Source organism: Lepidothrix coronata, unplaced genomic scaffold (genome assembly GCF_001604755.1).
Source record: "Lepidothrix coronata isolate B3197 unplaced genomic scaffold, Lepidothrix_coronata-1.0 Scaffold31, whole genome shotgun sequence".
NCBI classification, from domain to species: Eukaryota; Metazoa; Chordata; class Aves; order Passeriformes; family Pipridae; genus Lepidothrix; species Lepidothrix coronata.
In genome coordinates, this window is record NW_016690211.1 from 9,360,300 (window position 1) to 9,375,578 (window position 15,279).

Sequence of the window (15,279 nt, forward strand, 5' to 3'; positions counted from 1 at the left end):
TGGATTGGCCTCTGTGTTCTGCCACCAGGAAGCTTCGCTCTGGTTGCAACCCAGCAGGTGTTGAGAGGTGGAGACACATGTTGTACCAGACCTTGGTGATAGGCTTTGGGGCCTCTTCTAGTTCAGAGCCTAATGGTGTTCTCTGTTCATGAATCCTAGTAGCTTAGCAAAGCCTGGTGTAGCTTTGAGGGGTGCCACCAGACTGAGTCACTCTCACTTGTGCCTTACAGGTGGATAGGCCATCTTCACTTAACTCAGGAAAGGGACATAGATTTGTCACCTGTATGGTCCGATCAGTAGACATTGTTAACTCATGCAGGTAACAATGAAGTTACCTCAAAGATGAGGCCTTTGAGGCAAAACACACACACCTTCTGCATAATTATTCCATAACATTCTGTTTTAATAAGTCATTAATTTCTGTTGTCTCCTCCACACACCATCCACCCTGGAGAAAATTCGGACAGTTTTATAGCCTTTTCTTTGATTTTTTTTTTTTTTTACTGTAGCTTTCTGAACAGGTCATTCTTAGGAAATATTTCAGTTGATTGTTGTTGGGAGATGGAATGTTGCTATCTCCCTACAAAGGAAAAGAAAAATGTCAGAAATGTCTGAGTACTATTTAGATATTTATTTCCTTTTTGAGTTTTTTTTTGCTTTCCTGAAGAAACTGGATTTTAGTAACATTCAGTCAGAGATGTAGAAATTGCTTTTTGGCATCAATGCTGCTTAACCCTAGGAAGAAGACTGTGACTCTCCTTAAGTTCAGCCTCAGAAGAGGTTAGCAGAAAAAAGGCAACAAAAGGAATTAAAACAGAATAGGACTTTTCTGTTTTAGGAAAGACTTCTTAAGAAGTCTGCTGGGAAGATTTCAGAGGCTCACTTCCTAAAAGGGACTCAATCACTGTGAAACCTTCTAGAGTTTTAGTTCTTTTGGATCTTAATAGTTTTCCCCTGATGTAGATGCATCATTAATATGTTTTTAGCAGAGATGGTCTCCTTATAGAGAATTTCTCCTTCTTGACCTTCAGAAAAGACTTGGTACCAAGACTTGTTTGTAGAGCCTCATTTGCAGTAGTGTTTGGATATTAATTTTTTTTAATATAGTTTGCAGATAGCTTTTGTGATTTAAATCGAAGTGAAACAGGAGGGCGAGTGTTACAAAAAACACACTTTTCAGAGCTGGCTCTGTGCATGTTGAAATTTATAAAGATTATTATTGGGCCTGAAACTGCCTGGAGCAGAATTATGTTCTTGAGTTGGCAATGAAAACAAAAATGTAGAAGAACCTGGGAGACATCAGAAGTCTTAAGCTCTGCCAGGGGAGGTTTAGGTTGGATATTAGGAAGAAATTTTTTGCAGAGGGAGTAATCAGACATTGGAATGGGCTGCCCATGGAGGTGATGGATTCACCATCCCTGGAGGTTTTTAAGATGAGACTGGATGTGGCACTGAGTGCCATGGTCTAGTAACCGTGGCGGTGTTAGATCAGGGGTTGGACTTGATCTTGGGAGGTGTTTTCCAACCCAGTTGATTCTATGGTTTTTCAACAGTGTGGACCACAGAACCTTCAGTGAAGGCTTCAGCCATTTGACTTGTAACACTGACATGTGTATTTATGAAGAAACAAACAAACAGCAAACAATGACAACAGAAAAACCCAAAACACCCCCTCCAACACCCCCTCCTCCTGCCCACCTTGGGTTCCCCTCCCCTAGCAAACCAAACCAAATAAAATCTTGTGACCATTAAAAGTCTTTTTGGTCAACAAAGTTTCTGTTGAGTGCTAAAAAAGTCATAGCTGACTGTCGTTTCTGATGTTGGAAACTGATCTAACAAAGACCCTACAGCTGGCTCAGAAGCCTTTCTATGCAGTTTTTTCTTTCCTGAATGTGGAAACTTGAAACTGTGAAAACATTGCCCACTACAGACAAAGTGGGTAGAAGAAATGTGGTCATCTTGTAATATTTTTCTAAACTGTATGAGGCTTTCATGTTTGTCTCTCCCACGCCCTGTTTAGTTTTTCCTCCTCAGTGTCCATCATAAGTGTTTCTAAATGCAATTCTGAATTTGACCATCTCTTTAGATATTTTACCTAGGTGCTACTGTTCTGGTAACCAGAAACATACTGTCTGTGAAACATATAGTCTGCCTGCCTCTGAAGTTCCCGGTTTATTTTTTGCAATTAATATGACGAAATAATATGTCTAAAACTTTTAAATTTATATTTAAATATTGAAATCTAATTAATTTCATAGAATAACTTTGGAAGTACCTGCTTTGGAATTTGAGGGAACTGCAAAATGGGTTGAGTTAAACTTGAACTGCTGCTGGTACTTCCAGAAAGTTGACGAGTTTTTCAGTTTGGGTTGAGGCAGGACCATGGTGAAACAGTTTATGCAGTGCATTTTCCCTAAGTTTCTGCTTTACTAGAAGGCAAATGGTCTTTTCAAATGGAAATTGCTAATATTTCAGCAATATCCTGTTGCATTCTCTCTTTAAAAATGTCATCTGTACTTCCTTCATGTGAAGAAATAAGCTGCTCATATAAAGGTCACAAACCTTGACTAGGGAATCCATTTTTAAAGCAAACTTCTGTGGTTTTGATCAAGATTTCAATGTTTACATGTTCTCAGTTGGTATACTGCTTAATGGAAAAGCAAATTACAAATTTTCTTCTTTTCTTCCTTTTTGTAGCCAAATGATGAGTTGCTCCTCCCTCATCCAGTGTTACATTGGGCTACAATATGCCAAAGGCAGATGATAAAAAGGAATTTTGTTATATTAGTCAACTAAGACCCAGTATTTGAAAGAACTCTGAATAACTGCTTTTATTTTAATAAGAATTAATAAAACAGCTTTTATGAAAACCAAAGAAAAAATATTAGTTATTACAGGCTAGTATCTGAAGGACCCACTGAAAAATGGCAGGGTTTGTTGTTTGGCTTTCCTCAACAAGGTTTATTTGGAGAAAAAAAGATAAACTATAAATTATTTACTTGACAAATGCATCAAGTAAATATGCTACTTAAAACACTAAGTTGGAACTACTATTCAGTGTTGTGTGCCAAGATTATAAAAGAAAATTAGACTTTTTGGTTAGTGATTTTGGTTTCATAAATTTTCATAAAAAAGAAGGAGGTGCTACACTATGCTTCTTTCAGTGACATAGTAAGTAGGCAAATTAGTAGATTTCTATACTCTTAAGACTTAACTTTTCTAGGAAGTGTAAAACCTTTTTTTTCCTTAAGGAGTAATAGTTAAAAATACATACAAGCAATTATTTAATATGACTGATTGGGTTTTTTTCCTTTTATCTTGCAGCAACTCACCTAGTCTAAAACCTTTTTTATTAAGAAGTAATAGTTAAAAATATGTTCATGCAGTTTTTTAATATGAGTAATTGGGTTTTTTCATTTTATCTTGCAGCAACGCACCTCTTGCTTTTTCCTCCAAAGTATGTTATATTAAGTTTCGCGAAGCATCAAGTGTTGGTGTGGCCCAGCATCTAACTAACACGGTTTTTATTGACAGAGCTTTGATAGTTGTTCCCTGCGCAGAAGGTTGGTATTTTAGACATTCTTTTGTACTATTGGTCTTTGTTGTGTCTGTTCAGTGTTTTAAGCTTTCCATGTAAAAAGGTGGTGCTCTGTTGTTCTTTTGTTTTATTTTATTGCTTTTTGAGAGAAAAGTCTTGAATCAAAATTGAAAATGGAATGAGGAAACCCAGTGATACAGATTTAGTTGAAATTCAGCATTAGCAATAAGGTAGTTGATTTAAATTATAATTCGGTTTTCCATAATCATCACATATTTTGAGGGGAAAAAAAGTAGAATGATTCACTATGGTTTGTGTTGGCAAGGTTATTCTTACACAGAGTGCTCACTGAAGTCAATGGAGCTCTGAAAAGATCAGACAGTTTCCTGACACAGTAACATTGCAGTTTGAATCTTAATGTATCACCTTTGGTGTAGTGGATTTTTTGTTGACTTGTGATTTTTTTTTGCATTGTTTAAGAGTACATCCCAATTTTCTCTTGTAGACGTGCAGTATATGGATTTGGCCATTTTAGAGTCATCTAAACTAAAATATTTAGCATTCATGGTGATAGTTACTTTGGAATAGAAATGTTTACCTGTTAGCTTTATTTTTTAAAAGGAATTTTTCTTTTATGTTACTGTTGAAAATGTTACTTTATGTGTCATAAAGCTTTTCTTATCTATAGCAATACTTCTCTTTGGTTTTAGATATCTCCTTAAATAAGCAGTGATCTGTACAGAATGCTTCCATCATAAAATGCTTTTAAAAACTCTTAAAAAACCAAAATGCTTGATGAATACTAAATTGGCAAATGTTCCTTTGCCTAGCTGTGAGGCCACACTTTTATGGATATATTGAATACAAGACAGCTTGTATTGTTAGTATAGTATCCTAGATCTGAATACAGTTACCTGAAGCGTGGTCCTAAGGTAGGCGTTTTTGCTGGAGTTAGGCAGAGCCCCATTGACTTCATTGGGATCATTGTGTAACCGAGCATCTAACTGTTTAGCTCTGGCCCTTTTGCCTCTTTGGAGTGGAATCATTCCAGCTGATGGAGTGAACCTGACTTCACTTTCAACCTGGTAGCTTTGCCATGAACAATATGTATAGTGGTTGAACCATGAACTGCAGCAAGTCCAGAAATACCCCTTATACATCTCTAACTGCAAGAGTTCAAAAAAATACTGTTAACTTCCTAGAGTTTGTTAACGATGGTCCCAGAGTACTGTTTTTTGGCATGTTTGCCACATCGTGATCTAGATAGTGTGAGATAAGCGCTGCTGTAATAATCATCTGGGATTTTCTTAGCAAACTCTGCCAGGTCTTCAAAATTTCAGAAACCCTCTAAGTACTTTTCACTAAATGCCATATTGACCTACAACTGACCTGCCTGTTCTTGTAGCCTTCTTACTAGGGGCATATCGCACATTTGTCTTTGTAAAGCCTAGATTTTTAGTTGCTTCTGTGCCTTGTTTTGGGGCCTTTTTGGTTTCGTATTTTGAACTTGTTCTAAAACCACAAAGAGAATATGGCTGTATCCACTTGCAACTGTGTATAGGCTAAGGGGATCAGAGTCCCCAGTTGGAAAATTGCCCCTAAATACATTGACTAAGGTTTATTCAGGATCTTAGTTTTACATTTTGTCAAAAAGATGTTAATACTGATTCAGTACTTCCAGAGAGGGAAGATTGTTGCCTAATGAGTGAATACACCTCCTGGTGTTTTTCTTCTGATGAGATCACTGCCTGACATGATATGGCAACAGGCAGGTAAAGCTACATTTTTCCTGTCTGTTGGTGGTAGACAATGAGTGGAAGGAGAAAAAATTAAAGTTCTGACAAATCTTGTTCCGACTCTTATTTGTAGCTGACTTATTAGGTGTTTCTGAGAAACTGTATTAAAATGTCACTCTTCAAAATCATTCTAGACTCCACAGAAATGTATGTATAATTAGGTGAACAAGTGATTGGGTTTTGAGGTAACTTCTTTTTTTAATGTCAGAATGCTGTTATCATGTAACTTTTTATTATAAGCATTTATAAAAAGATGTGAATTATACAGATTTAACTTTCTGATTAATTTATTGTGTGGAATAAATATGGCTTTGGAGACCACAGCTCAAGGTTTTTGATTCAATATGTGTCATATGATGCATTGTTAATGGAGTCAGTGGAGTGGATCACGGGCTTTAAAAGTAGTGATGGCTTTATTCTGCCAGGAGGTAAAATTATGTAATTGTCCAACAGTGCCAGTAATAAAACATTTCATGCGCCAAGTTGAACATAAGAGAGAGGTGAAATGAACTCTGAAAACCCAGTTTTTTAAAAGAGAATAAAATCTGAAATTGGAATGTATTTAAACAGTGGTAAATCAAGGGTGTATGAGGAGGGAATCACTACAGAATGAAATCAGTCTTAATTATATGACATTTAGTATAACGATTTAACAAAAATGTAATTGTAAGTGAAGTAAGATTACTAAGATGTTAAAATATGACTTTTTTTGTGTGTGTATTGGTAGGTTTTTCTTTAAATATACTTTGAAAACGCAAAGGTTGAAAGCTAAACAAAGATGCCACCCTAATCATTCTAAATTTTATGTCCACATTATCTGGTAGATGGATTTTGACTATTAATTTGGTTTTGTATGTTTTCTCTGTGTGATATTTGTGCATTATTAGATGACTAGACTGGCCAAGGCAGACCTGTTACACTTGCCTGAGTTAGGCATTGTTTGCCATGCCACTAAACCTGCCGCCAAGTGAAACCTTCATGGGGGAAATGAGATCGAAGTCTGGCCTGCTGAAGATGGACGCCCTGTCTCTGTTTTTATTTTATTTTGATTTCTTTCCTTTGTTTCTTTTATTTTTATTTTATTTTGTCCCTTTTTTGTTTTGTTCTGTTAAATCTCTTTCCCTTGTACTTGTGAACTGGTACTTCAGTTCTGTAAAAATGATGTTTGTAAAGGGTTCACAGTGTTTGATCTTGAAGTTGACCTGAAGCTGCTTATGAATGGTGGATGGTATACAGAGAATTTAGAATATGATTCATCTTCAATGCTGTGAATTAAGGATAAATTTGATTTAGAATACATTTAAGCATCTAAATTCAACAGATGAGCACATCGTGTCAGAAGGCAGGAACAGTTTTGAGATACATTCTTTCATATGTTGTGTTTTATGAGTTCCTCTTGGAAAAGGACAGTTGAGACTCATGCTTCTGGAGAAACCAACTTTAGAAAGTAAAGTCATGATATTTCTCTGCTATTTTCCTCAGCAGAGTGTTTTATTTTAGGTTGCACTGTCTATTTAAAAGAAGGCTGATTATTTATGTCTAATGTGATGAGCTTAAAATAATTATTTCTGAAGCAACTTTTATGACTATTGAATGTCGTGAAATATTTGTTTACTTTCAATGAAACCTTGCTGCAGTGAGGTCAGTGACAGGAAGATTTCATCCTTTTCTTGTAATTTTCAGAAAAGACTGTTTACCACTCATAAGTACAAATGCAGCCTGGAATTTTGGTTGGAATGTGTTACGTGAGACACGTTGTCTTTAAACACTGTTATTTGTGAGAAGATTGAATCAGTTCTCTGTGTGTGTGCGCGTATGTGTGTATATACTTGCATTTTTGACATGCTGCAGTGGTAATTATTTGAAGAAGAGGTTTAAAAAAAGAAAAGTCAGAAAAAAAAGTGTTTTCTCCATCATCTCACAGTCTCAGAAGCCCTGGCAGTTCATGCTGGAGTGATTGAGATGGTTCTCAGCCCTAAATGATGTTTTCACTTCCTGTGAAATGGGAGCCCTGAAACAGAAGTGGTGAACAAGGTGCTGTGTCTAGTCTTCAGGCATTGCTCTTCCCAGCCAGCTGCATTGGGATCTGTTGGTTTCACTCTGAAAAGAGCTTTGCTTGATGATTTTTATTAGATTTGGCAGTTGAGGTAATTGCCAGTAGCTGTCATGTCTTTATTTGCTGCTGCTAAATCCACTAAGATTCATGAGCTGGATCACATGAAGTATTTTATTTGTAAGTGTACACGTTCCATTGATTTAAAATAGAAGGAAAATAAGTACTATTATGTTTAGAGTAGTTGTGAACAGTATTTTTAAAAAACAAACATTGCAGACGCATTTTTGGGGGTGAGGATTAACTGTGTAGTTTCACTACAAAAAGTGGGAAATTAATTTTTTCTGAGCACTTGAGGAATAAATACTGTGATTAGTACTTGTTTAATGCAGGTACTTCTATTCAGCCTTCATCAAAATGGGTTCTGGTATGGACTAGGCTTACTACGGCTCTTAAGACTTCGATGATACAAAAAAGTAGCAATCACAACTGTTTATAGGCAGTGGTGAGCTAATCTACATTTGCTTCCAGATTCCTTTGCAAAGTAAAGAATCAATAAATAATTGATCATAGAAATTGTAATTTACTAAGCAGAAGAGCTTCTAAGAAATGGGGTGTAGATGTGGCATATTTATATTGTCTGTTTCCCTCATTAGAAAGTAAATATCTTCACCTCATTTCCATTCAGGTTTTATATACCATGTTTTAAAAATGAAAGTGTTATTTTTAAACTAAATTATACTAATCTGTTGTGTCAAATCCCACATGTTTTATTGTATTTTTGTGAGCTTGTATTCCTTTTATAAATAAATTCACAGAGATAAAATGCCAAAATACTCATGAGGGTATTTGGTCTCACATATTAATTTGTTTTTTAAAACCATTTAAAAACCAGGGAAGTAGGTTTTTAAGACATTGCAGATTTTTATTTCTCCACAACAGTGTTCCATAGAATTTTGGCCTGGTCTTAAAAACTGGAAAAGATATTTGAAAAGACACTATCTTTGAATATCCAGGCAAATTTTTGGGTTGTGTCTGTAGAGATAGACCCTTTCTCTTTCTTGAAAACAAAATAAATAATCTTTTTTTGTGGTATTGAACTGATGGACTAGATTTTGTATTTTAAAACTTTACATTGTTAAAGACCAAAGTATTCTGGAAATAATGCTGCGAACTTTACAATTTACATATGCATGCTGTTCATTCTTTGAGCTGCTATAATGGTGAATGGAACTGAAATGTTCAGTGGATTCCTTTAAAAACACTTGAGCAAATTAGTAGTTCCAATTATTTCAATGCCATGATGCATATGCTTAAAGTTTAGGCTTCTGTTTAAGTCTTGACTCATTGTCCTTCTTAGTTATGTGCCTAACCCAATTCCTGTTTAAAAAGGCTAAGTGCCTAAGTGTATTGTAAGTTTACCTGATTAAGTGTGTGTTGAATTGGCTGTATGTAAGTGCATGCTTGAATTAGGCATATGCTTATGTACATTACTGACCAAGGATCTCAATTAGCATGCAGACACACCACTTTAGGAGCCACGTCTGCCATCGGATTTACTTGTGCAATATCTCTTGATCCGTAGAAAGCTGCACAAATTGCAAGATATTCACTGTTGAGGATAAATTCTGGTTCACTAGTCATTTGAAAGCACTTAAGTATTTAGTTTGTCAGCAGAATTGGTACATAATTCTGTGCCTAATTTGCATGCACAGCTGCTGGAACTATATATTCAAAAGCCTTTTACTAGGCAACATATTAGGCAGGGTATGCAGCAAAGTACATGATACTTTTGAGCAGTCAGGTACACCTCTCATTGCATGCCTGACTTCAAAATGAGATCTGTGAAGGGTGCTGAACATTGTGATGGTGGCTTAGATTCATGCATGTTTTTTAAAAAAAGCCCTGGAATTCATTATTGCACAGTTAATTCTTAAGTGCTAACAATTTTCCTATTTTTCTCCTTTAGATAGCAAAATCGAGTGGTTTCTTACATGTTAAGGAGGAAAGTGTCTCAAAATTTAACATAAATCAAATAAATGTAAATAGGAAGCATGAAATTAAATGGGTACTGTTACTTTATCTTTTCTGTTCTACCCATGCTACATACAAATTCAATTTCATTTAGATATTTTTTGTCCTTTGGTCATATCCAACTGTTACCCAGTCTTTCCTGCAGATCTGTAAAATAGGTTTGCAAAAGTTTTTTAATTTCATTTTTTAAAGTAGTATGTTTCCATGGGGTCAGTTGGAACTCATATAGCTAAAACTGCGTGGTGTTTTGAAACATACCTCATGTTTTGCTTTTTGATAAGAATATTTGTATTTTAATTTTGAATTTAGAGGTCTTGTAAGTTAAAACATACGTAGTTTGAATCAAAGCAGTAAAAGCCACTGGCACAGCTTTTGTATGTTCCTTGACCATTTAAACATTAGAACAATGTTTAAATAAGAGCATTTACTTTATTATGGTTCATGTGGTAATACCAAAGGGCTTAGCTGGTTAGCAAATGTACAGTTATGCCAGTAATGTTGAACAGATCATAGATACCTAGTATAGTTAGAACTTCTTTTGGTAGGTTTTTATTTTAGTGTTTAATGTTTGTACCAGTTTAAATCCCTTTGCATTTCAAATTTAAAATGTACATTTAATTGTAATCCTAATTGTTTGACTATTAAATCTTTTGATTTTTGGAGATTTTTGGGGTTCATTTAATAGTCTAATTGTGACTAACATTGAATGAAACCTGCATTTAATTCAGATTAGTTATTACTTAAACTTTTAGCATGGCGGTAGGATTATAATCAGGTTGAAAGAGCAGGGAATACATATTCTGGGAAAATAGAGCTTGCTTAGCTGATCAGTTATGATTTTCTTCAGTCTCAGTAAATTTAAAGTAAATTTATCAAAGTTTCCCGTAAACTGAGGTGACTTACAATGTGGGACAGTACAAATCTAAATTTTTTCAGCTCTTCCCTCCACCACGTTCAGGTTCACTTGTAGTATGTATTGTGTGCAGTCACTGTAGTTCAGTAGTTTTTTTATTTTATGTTTTACTTGTTTTTACATTCTAAGTAGGTAGCGCCAGAGGAATAAAGAAGAGCGCAAATTTCAGTTAGCACATACTTGTTTTTTTCTTTTTTTTGTTTTTCTTTCTTTTACTGATTTGGTTATTTGCCATTTCTGGGGATTAAACTTTAAAAAATGTTCTTCTTTTCTGTATCTGATGTTCTGTGTGCTATTAGTGATGCAGCCAACACGAACGGTTGTCATGTGTAAAACAACTTTCGATCACCGCGAAAACACCGCCCTGGGAAAGCGTCCATGCTTGATATCGTTTGGTTCATGAACGTTAAGTTTCCAGTACAGGTGACCCATAGCTCAAAGTGTTAAATAATTGTATACATTATTCAGTTTTTAAAATAATAATCCATTAATGAGATTGCTAGTCTTTGAAATTTTTCTCACTTTTGTTTTTCCTAGTAGAGCAGGGTAAAAGGAAAAACTTAAGTTCTTATTTGTTTCTTTGTAAGGATCTGGTAGATAGATTCATTGTTATTTATTACATTTTTAAATGCAAGGGTAATTGTAAAATCATAGAAAGAGTAACATCTGTCTAGTGTTCCAACTCTGTGTAATGTTTTCATTTGCTTCTTCAGGTAAAATCCCAGATGAAGCCAAAGCCCTCTCTCTATTGGCGCCTGCTCCTACTATGACAAGTCTGATGCCTGGTGCAGGGTTGCTTCCCATACCTACACCAACCCCTTTGACTACAGTAAGTAAAATTCAGTAGCTGTTTAATTTCTGGTTTCCTCTGTGCTCTAGCCTTTTCTGTGTGCAGAGAACAAGAACTGTCTGATCCATGGATTTTGCAGAGAGAGTTTAGCTTTGGTGCTAAAGGCTTGCTGAGGATTCATCAGGTGTCCATGCACAATGTTTCTGCGTTTTTCTTTCAGATTATTATTTTGCAAAACAGTGGGTAAGTATTGGTTTTGGTGGTTGTCCATTTTAATTGTTGTCCTGCCCTAGAGCCTTTTATTTGGTCAAGTGGAAGTGCTATCCACCTCCTAAAAATTATTAAAACCTAATAGTTACATTGACACCATTCTTCAGAATATTAAACTGCTGCAGTAGAGAGATTTTACTTGATCCCTCTACAGAAAGGTTTTTCACTGTTTGTCTAACAATGTTTTCACTACAAAAAGTAGCAGCTTGGTGCTGCTACTTCTGCTCAATTCCCTTTTGCCTCTGTAAGCCTTTCTTGACATCAGCAAGCTGCAGGGAAAATTTCAAGTTAAAATAGAGTAGTTTTTTCCTTTGTTACATAAAAAAAATTACTCATGACTAGTTAGAAAATTTGTTTATGGGAAAGGCAGTTGCTTTTTGGGTAGAGAAAATAAAATTCAAACCAGGAACTCAGTGGGCCAACTTTGTAGTGATTTTTAAGAGACTTTTTCTAATGTTTCCCAGGAGAGAGTTCAATGTCCAGTTCCAAACATGAGAGATATATTTTCCTCTAGGAGTGAGGGAAAGAACTTAGGCTGAATATCCTTTGCATTTCAGCTGTAATTAATCTTGACTTATGTAGTTTATTTGTCTAAAAGGTGCCTTATGTTTCCCTTTGATGGACTGATATCTGTCGGCACTGAGCATTGCAAATTACCTTCTATCCTTGCTGGGAAAGGTCTTGGCCGTTTCTCATCTAGTCCAAGTACTTGTTGTGTCAAAAAAATAAGAACATTAGCAGTATCTGAAGGTATCTTACTCAATCTAAGCATTAAAAATTGAAGCCTATATGTTTTGTGATTGATACACTACATATACACTGGTCCCTGTCCAGAGCTCTTTGATAAGATGTTAATTGATAACCTACAGCAAATCTTAACTATAGAAGGCTATTTATGGGTATATTTTTGTTCTGTAAAAAAACTTGCTGTACTGTGGCCTTAAAGTACTGCCTATTTTTATTAGATCTATTTATATACAAACGGTCAAGGCAGGCAAGTATTAAGAAGTGAATTGTCTCCCACTAGTGCATGGTTGGAAAGTATATTCTGTTTTTGTGTTTTTCAGCTTGGTGTTTCACTTGGCACTTTAGGGGCTATACCAGCAGCAGCCTTGGACCCTAACATTACAGCACTTGGAGAAATACCACAACCACCAATTATGGGAAATGTGGATCCATCCAAAATTGATGAAATCAGGAGAACAGTCTATGTTGGAAACTTAAATTCCCAGGTAGCTTTTGGGGTTTTTTGTGTTGTAGAAATACTAATGGAAGGTGTGAAATTGTAATTTATGAATTCTAATCTTAACGGTTAAAGATTTTACATCAGTAAACGGCAACATAAATTTAAACAAAACCTCCTAAATTTTGTTGCTTATTCATGATATTTTGAATGCTCCTGTGCCAATCAGATCAGACCAGACTCTGGAACTCATTCTGTCAGAGAAGTCACACTGTAGCTGAATTCAAGAAACACACTTAACAGTTGTGCATGCTGATCAAATGTCCAGTTGGGTTGTGTTAGGTTAGCAATGCCTCAGAAGTCATGAGATCATGGTAGCTGTCTCCCACAGCACTGTGAAGTTGCTTAGTAAGATGGAGTAAGATGGAGTGATGTGTCTTAGTGGAAGTTGAAAATTAGCATAAATACCTTTCAGTCATCAACTTGGTTTTTCAGCAGTTGATTGAATGAATTGAAAAATACTTACTTTTGACTGATAACAATTTAAGTATTACATTTTGTGGTTTTTTGACTGGTGAAGTAGCTACTGAGTGTAAAAGTACTACTGATCGTGATAAACTGAAAAATAATAGAAAGCCACATGAAGCTAAGTCTTTTAATATTCTTTGGATATTTTTTTAATTGATCAAAAGTCACAATCAGCTTGTAGACAGGTGTATAAGGAAATTCCTCATCAGTTATTTCAGATGAGTTGCCTGAAAAGTGCAAAATCCTGTGCAAATGTGGGTTTTTTAACCTAGACGAAGAACTAAGGGCTTGTGGCTGCACTACTTTAAATCACAGAGTATTCTTTAGATTCCATCATCATGGCTGGGCTTCGTGAACGAAGATTGGGAAGGACTCTACCCACATTTGCTACAAGCACGCTGGTGGCTAAAGAAGCCAATGCGAGATAGACAAGTCTGGTTGCAAAAGGCACAATAGAAAGACTCCTTGGATGGTATCGGCAAGACATGATTCTTTCTGTGTTGTCTTTTATCCTCGAGAGTGATCCTGCGTGTGTTCTCAAAGGAGGCAGCAGTGTTATGAACTGTGTGTCTCCAGACCTCCCGATCGGAGGCCAGAGTAGGCCAATTATGTTGATCAATATGGCCAAGGCTGAGATGTTGTTTCAGGGAGTCCTTGTATCTCCTCTTCGGGGCTCCTCTCTTGCGGCAGCCGGTGGCAAGTTCACCATAAAGCATGAATTCTTTAGATTAATGGAAGAAAAAATACCTGTCTTTTTTTTTCTTTTTACAGTGTAACATTACTAAATTCATGCCATCTGTGTAGTAATGGTGAGACATCATTCCAAAATCTGTAGCTCTTAGACTACTGGGTATATTCTATAAGTGGGTTTTGTTATATATTCTACTTTTTGACTCTTTTTAGACTACAACAGCAGATCAGCTGCTTGAATTCTTCAAGCAAGTTGGAGAAGTCAAATTTGTGCGAATGGCAGGTGATGAGACTCAGCCAACACGATTTGCTTTTGTGGAATTTGCTGACCAAAATTCTGTACCTCGAGCTCTTGCCTTTAATGGAGTTATGTTTGGAGACAGGCCACTGAAGTAAGAAATCAGTTATCCATATGACTACTGAATGAGAACTTTCTTTGTATCCTTGTATATACGTTTATGACTCTGATGTGTAGGAAAATGCTGATACTAGTTTTTCAGTATGAGAACTTAATGTTAACAAACTGGAACATTCTTATCAATTCCAATTTCAAGGTTTAGCATAAGTTTCTCTCAGAATAATATGGGTAGCATTGAGTAAAATATATTATCTATTGATCTTGAGGTAGTGGAGGCTATAGAAGTGAAAGAATTTGCAAAGTCCTTAGGGCTAAGTTTTCCGTATGATGCATATGTAATTAGTAGGTCTTAGCATAGAGATTTTATATGAAATAGAGAAATAGCTTCCTAGACTTCTACTAAAAATACTGTAACAGAGAAATATTGTGCTGCCTGTTTCTAAAAGTGGTAATATTTGAAAGTAACAAAAGATATTTCAGATACTTGGAAAAAATGAGTATTAGCACAAATCTGTAGTTTTGCTGAACTTTAAAGTTTTTAGTCGTACATGGAAGATGAGATGTTTCTCTTTCTTGTTTTTTGTTTTTACTTTTCAAGTGTTTAAGAATTAAATGTTTTTATTTTTCCTTAGAATAAATCACTCCAATAATGCAATAGTGAAGCCTCCTGAAATGACACCACAGGCTGCTGCTAAGGAGCTGGAAGAAGTGATGAAGAGAGTAAGGGAAGCCCAGTCCTTCATATCTGCTGCTATTGAGCCAGGTAGGTATATTGTGTTCAGTAGCTAACAGATGCAATCTCTATGTACCTTGGCACACACTTTTAAGAGCATTTTCAGACACAGGAAGAGTATACTTAAAGGTATTCCGTATGTATTGGTAAAAAATAGGAGAATAATCAAAATTTTATTCATGCAACAAAGAAGTGGAATGAAGCTTTTTATTTCATGTGTTTTTTTCACATACATGTTCAGTTAATGTTTTCAAAAATAAAAATTTTTAGAAATCGATATTTTGACTCTTTTTAAGTTCAGAGTATGTGGAAACTTTTAAAAGAAAATGCTTTATATTTTTTTATTCTCCTCTAGCACACATGAGTGCCGTAGTTTAATGATCAACATGGTTC

The 15,279-nt window shown here is 35.6% G+C and overlaps 1 protein-coding gene and 1 long non-coding RNA gene across 2 annotated transcripts in view; both read left to right on the forward strand.

The window, feature by feature from the left end:
• Nucleotides 1–15,279, forward strand: part of SREK1 (splicing regulatory glutamic acid and lysine rich protein 1) — a 39,252-nt gene that overhangs the window by 2,324 nt on the left and 21,649 nt on the right. Inside the window, exons 2-6 of the mRNA XM_017811154.1 lie at nucleotides 3,430–3,563; nucleotides 11,048–11,163; nucleotides 12,462–12,626; nucleotides 14,009–14,187; nucleotides 14,786–14,916. Of these exons, the coding sequence (XP_017666643.1) occupies nucleotides 3,430–3,563; nucleotides 11,048–11,163; nucleotides 12,462–12,626; nucleotides 14,009–14,187; nucleotides 14,786–14,916 (725 nt within the window). The remainder of the gene's footprint in view (nucleotides 1–3,429; nucleotides 3,564–11,047; nucleotides 11,164–12,461; nucleotides 12,627–14,008; nucleotides 14,188–14,785; nucleotides 14,917–15,279) is intronic.
• On the forward strand, nucleotides 3,570–11,020 carry LOC108495465. The gene is made up of 3 exons (XR_001874139.1): nucleotides 3,570–5,481; nucleotides 7,496–7,497; nucleotides 11,009–11,020. It is a non-coding gene; the product is annotated as an uncharacterized LOC108495465 (long non-coding RNA).